The sequence below is a fragment of the Prinia subflava genome, chromosome 2, assembly GCF_021018805.1.
Source record: "Prinia subflava isolate CZ2003 ecotype Zambia chromosome 2, Cam_Psub_1.2, whole genome shotgun sequence".
Classification (NCBI taxonomy): Eukaryota; Metazoa; Chordata; class Aves; order Passeriformes; family Cisticolidae; genus Prinia; species Prinia subflava.
The window spans coordinates 67,656,131-67,661,772 of record NC_086248.1 but is presented as its reverse complement, the minus strand read 5'-3'; the positions used below and the strand labels follow the sequence as shown (position 1 = coordinate 67,661,772).

Sequence of the window (5,642 nt, the reverse complement as noted above, 5' to 3'; positions counted from 1 at the left end):
CCCTCAGAGCGCCCCCAGGACCCAGCCCTCAGAGCGCCCCCCGGGCCCGGCCCCCACAGCGCCCCCCGGGCCCGGCCCCGCTCCCCGCCGGGCCGGAGCGAGCGCGCGGCCGCCCCGCCCGGGCACGGCGTCGGCGCAGGCGCGGGGCCGCCTCTTCCCCGCGCGCACCGGCGGAAGCGGCTCCGAGCGCGGCCGCCCGCGTCCCCTCCGCGCCGGGACCGCCCGGGCCCGCGTGTCCCCGCTGCCGCTCTCGCCCGCCCCGCAAGGACGGGATGGCGGGGGCGGGCGCGGCGCTGCTCGCGGGGCTGCTGGCGAGGCTGGCGCTGGTGCTGTACGGGCTGCACCAGGACCGCGCCATGCGGGTGCGCTACACCGACGTCGACTACCGGGTGTTCACGGACGCGGCGCGGCTGGTGACCGAGGGGCGCTCGCCCTACCGGCGGGCCACGTACCGCTACACGCCGCTGCTGGCCTGGCTCCTGACCCCCAACGTGCTCCTCGCCGAGGTCTTCGGGAAGCTGCTCTTCGTGGCCGGGGACCTGGCGGCTGCCGTCGTCGCCTACCGGGCCCTGCGGCGCCGGGGGGCCGCCGCCCGCCGCGCCTGTGGGTGCTGCGCCGCCGCCTGGCTCCTCAACCCCCTGCCCATGGCCGTGTCCAGCCGGGGCAACGCGGAGGCGCTGGTGGCGCTGCTGGTGCTCGCCACCCTGTACTGGGTGGAGGCGGGCAGCGTGGGCAAGGCCGCCGTGTGCTACGGGCTGGCCGTGCACATGAAAATCTACCCGCTGAGCTACGCGCTGCCCATAGCGCTCCGCCTGCGCGCCGCGCCGGGCCGCGGAGCGCTGGGCGCGCCGGGCGACAGAGCGGCAACGTTCACGGTCATGGCGCGCCTCTGGCACCTTTTCCTAGAGACGCTGAACCGCGACGTGCTGCTCTTTGGAACAGTTGCCGGATCGGTGCTGGCTGCCTTGACTGTGACCTTTTATCACCTCTATGGCTGGGAGTTTCTGGAGCATGCTTACCTCTATCACCTGACTAGGAGGGATATCCGCCATAACTTCTCTCCCTATTTCTACATGTTGTACTTGACGGCAGAGAGCAAATGGAGTTTTGCCCTTGGGCTCGCAGCTTTCCTTCCCCAGGTGCTTTTGCTCCTGGTTGTGTCCATAGCATTCTACAGAGACCTCGCCTTCAGTTGTTTCCTACACACCGCTATTTTTGTGACTTTTAACAAAGTATGCACGTCCCAGTACTTTGTCTGGTATCTCTGCCTTTTGCCCCTTGTAATGCCTAGCATTAAGATGTCCTGGCATCGGGGCGTGCTGCTTCTCTTTCTGTGGTTCATCGGACAAGGCCTGTGGCTTACTCCTGCATACTTTCTGGAGTTCAAAGGATATAACACTTTCTTATTTATATGGTTGGCAGGCTTGCTTTTCCTGTTAATTAATAGCTTCATAATTGTTCAGATTATTTCACATTATCAGAAAGAAGCACAAGTTGTAAAAAAACTGAAACAACGGTAATAAACTGACCAAAATCCAGAAACAGCCCTACTGTCCTTGATAAGGCATTGTGTGTCACCAGCACTTCATTTAACAAAAGTGCACCTAAGTTGTACTAGAGCACATTGTGTGTCAGTGTTACTGTTTCAGGGCCCACTGTGAGAGCCCCAGTCCTGCCCTGAGCAGTGTCAGCAGGTGTACCTGTCTCCTGTGTGGGTCTTGAAACTGCATTGCAACTCTCCAGCTCTGTCCTCACGCTCCTGACTTGAATCCCTGGAGCAGTTCATCCCTTAGCCATGTTTAGGGCTCTGAGGAATGGGCTCCACTCATCTGCACTGGCTGTCTTCACCTGCTGTCTCCAGACCTTTGTGCTGGGGCCCTCCTCAGCTCCTGCTCATACTCCCTCATGGGGTAGCCCTGGCACCCTCATTCTCAGTGTTAGTCTGCTTGTTGAGCACTTTGGCCTTTGAATAACACAGAAGATTATAAAGGTGAAGTTTGATTATAAAATTGGAGTTCAGCGGTTTTGTACATTCCAGCAGGTCAATGGGGTGTTTGGCAAGGCAATCATTCGACATTTACAGTGGGGTTTTTCTTTTGTTTCCACTGTAACATTTTAGCTATGCTCTTGTTTGTGGCCTATACTTGGTCATTATGTCATTAATGCTTTGAGACTTTTAATTTATTTTAGAATTCGGATATGCCACTCTTTCACTTTTTTTGCATATTCTGTTCTGATTGAGTTTTTGAATAGATTTATTCCTCTTGCCACGGAGGAATATTTTCCCATATGCCTGTCTTGGATCACAGAGATGTATCAAGCTTAAATATTTTGGTTTTCCTGCCAGGTTCTAGAAAAGAGGCCGCTGCCTTAAATTTCAGTTAATATATGGTTATTGTGGGTGTTAACAGTAGCAAATGCAGAGTCAAAGTGCAGTTAGAATGGCACTGTGTCCCAAAAACACTAGAGTTTATATCAAAACAGTAATTGGAAAGGTTGTTCCTCAGTGGTTCTTTTCTCTGCTATTAAAATGAAATGAAAAAATGAAAGGAGTTGAGGAAATTCGGCAGTTGTCAGAAGAAAAGGGACGTTTTGAAATAGGGATCTCAACAACTTGTTAAAACACATTTATTCCCATAGGAGACACAGGAAGATTTGGAATTGAGTGCCAGGTGATAGTGAGAGGAGAGCAGTGCCATTTTGGAATCAATACTCTCAAGAACATCTTATAAGAGGATGTACACAGCTTTTGACAGAGGTGGAATCTGACAAGTCAAAATAGGCGTGCGCCAAATAGAAGAATTTTCCTATTTGCCTCACCTTTAATTCCATCCAATGCAGAAGTGAAACCTCTGGTGTGTAACAGAGCAGGGCTTCAAGGCAAAATAGGTTCGACCACTTGGTGGAATTCCCAGTGATATCACTGTGAAAGGGTATGGCCAAGTGGATTTGCCATGCTGCCTCTGAACCCTGGTGTCTCCTGAGGCAGCCCTCTTCCTCAGGACTGCAGTGACTTCCAGCTACCTCAAGTACAGGATTTCCTGTCCTGGTTGTAGTGCCACCTCATGAGATGGAATTACAGTATTTTGACCTGTGAACTTTTCCCATTGCTTCTCAGCCCCATTGAGGTCGTTACATGAAAGGAAAGCAAACCCCTGAGCCCCCACAGCCCAGAGCCAGAGGACCTGTTCTCAGGAGGTGTGACCATGTCCTTATACCACTCTGGCCCAATTTAGACATTCCAGTGTGTTAAAAGGACTATTTCCCTGTGACTTCCATGGTCAGAGTATTGGGGGGTGTTTCTGCTCCACCACTGGAAAGCTTTTCTCTTCCATCTGCCTTCTCACTTGCCTTCAGACTGTGAAAATCCTAACAGCCTCTTTGTAAATCCAGAAATTGGAAATGGCAATGAATATTCTTTTGACTGTCTTGGTTTTTGGGGGGCAGACATGGTATTGATTTCCTTCTTTGTCTGAGATAAAGGAAGTTTTATAGCACCAGCTTGTCTACATCTTCCACTAGAGGTGTATCAGTCAAAAAACTGGTGGTGTTAAGTCACTTGCACACAGTTTTATATTAATCAGCAAGACATTTTGTGTGTGATGTGCGTGAAGCAAAATCATCCCATGTGGCTTTATTCACCAAGGCAGAGTTGGATATACCCAGCTTCAGCAGAAGACTGAAGAGGCTCTTCTGTGCAATACTTCTGCTCTCCCCATCCTGATGTCCAGGCAATGGCTCATTTTCCTTTGCAACTGTTCTTCCATTATCTGTTACACATTTTTCTGTTCTGAAAAGTGTGTTTTCTTCTCCCAGAGCAGTGTTTTGTATCACTTTAACAGACCTACTTATGCTGTTTGCAGACATTTCCACATCTCTATTTTTCCCTTCCTGTTGGCAAAGAAAGCAAATGCAAGCTTAAAGGCATTTCTAACCTCAAAAACCTTCCACAAAAAGCAGCACTTCAAGTTACTATATTCATGACAGAGTTGTGATGTTTTTAGGTAAGAAGTAATTTCCTTACGAAAAATACGTTCTTGACTTGTTAATAGCTAAATCATTTTGAAAAGGAAAAAATTTCAGCAATTTGACATAATTTTTCAGACTACAAATTCTGAAGCAGCAACAGGAATTGAAGGGTACCTTCCCTTTGCAGGTCAGTACCAGTCCTGCAGTGGTGATTTGAGAAAGCCATGCATAAGCAAGTTATAAAAAGCCTTTAAAAAACCCACTAGATTTACAGTCATCATTTTAATAATCCAGGATGAGTCCCTCTTTTGGCAGTTGTTTTCTAAATCACCCAAATGTGTTTGCGATTCAAAAGTAATTCAAGTGACTCATAAAAAGCTGGATAAGAGAAATAAACTGAAGGAGACAAACAAAGAGATATTTGAGAGTATAGATCTTGCAAATTGCTTTTTAAAGAATGACTCCATAGTTAAATGGAATTGAATAACTTTATTAATTAAAAAAAGGATTAAAATAATTTAATGGAGTACCAAATAAGTTATAGTTGTTGAACAAGTTATGATGAATAGTTATAATGCCCTTAAAATGTACCAATTCATTTCCTATGGAACATTTATTGCTCTTGATGCAGTTCAAAATATTTTGTGTAATATCTTTGTGTCCATTTATCCTCTTGTAGTTAGGAACTGAAGTGTCTGAATGTTAGTGTTCATTCCTTACCATGGGTTGCAAAATCGGAATGCTGACTACTCTGCATTTAAAAGGTTGAAATACCCATTGAGATGTGTCTCATCTGCAGAAAATTTTCACATTGCACTGAAATTGGGCCCTTCAGCACAAAGTGCAAGAGGTGAAAGAGAAAGGGAAAAGAAGAATCCAAAAAAGTAACATTTTTGCCTTGATTTTTACACTGTAGCATATTGTCCAAACACTCATGACTGGATTCTCTGGTACTTCAGGCAAAGCTCAGCAATTAACATTGATTTGCTTTAAAGTTTATAAATACAATTATTTAAAAAGCAGGATAAGCAAAATGTAATTATAAACATTTCATTAAGTTTCAATGTGAGGATACTGTATTACCATCTGTGATACAATATACTTTGTCCTTATTAAGTAAGTTTTTTGTGTGTGTGTTACTTGCATTGTATTGACTCCTGTAATAGTAAAGAAAGCAATTAGGTGTGCTAAACTGAGCTCATCAGTTATCTTTTTCAAAGAAACCATGAGGCTTTTACATTTAACAGCAAGGGGAAACTCCCAACATTTTTCATAACGTTTTGTAGTGAAAGTAAATGTTAAAAGAGAGTAAATTATGAGCAAATGATTTGCTTTTTTTATCTGAGAAGAATGAGTCATACACTTCAAAAGGGCTGCAGAAGTACATAGCGAACACATAAGGAATATGCCTCAAAATATATGAGGTATTCCTCACATGTTTGCCAAAGACAGCTGCAGAATGCATGTCCCAGTGATAACAGCTTTATGGAATAGGATTACCCTGAATTTAGGACAAACCCTTCACTCAGACTGAAGCCCAACCACTCAAGCAATTTTCTTGCTTCAGAGCATATTTATGTGCACTATACTCACAAGCCCAAACATTTACCCGTACATACAGTGGCAAAAAGAAAAATCCCAGTCAGTACACCCTTGAATAACATTTTTCAGAG

General features: G+C 46.3%; 1 protein-coding gene across 1 annotated transcript; it reads left to right on the top strand.

The window, feature by feature from the left end:
- The first annotated feature begins 137 nt into the window (after window positions 1–137).
- Window positions 138–1,542, top strand: PIGM (phosphatidylinositol glycan anchor biosynthesis class M). The gene has a single exon (XM_063390390.1). The coding sequence runs from the start codon at window positions 273–275 to the stop codon at window positions 1,518–1,520; it is 1,248 nt and encodes a 415-aa protein (XP_063246460.1). The 5' UTR covers window positions 138–272; the 3' UTR covers window positions 1,521–1,542.
- The last annotated feature ends 4,100 nt before the right edge of the window (window positions 1,543–5,642 follow it).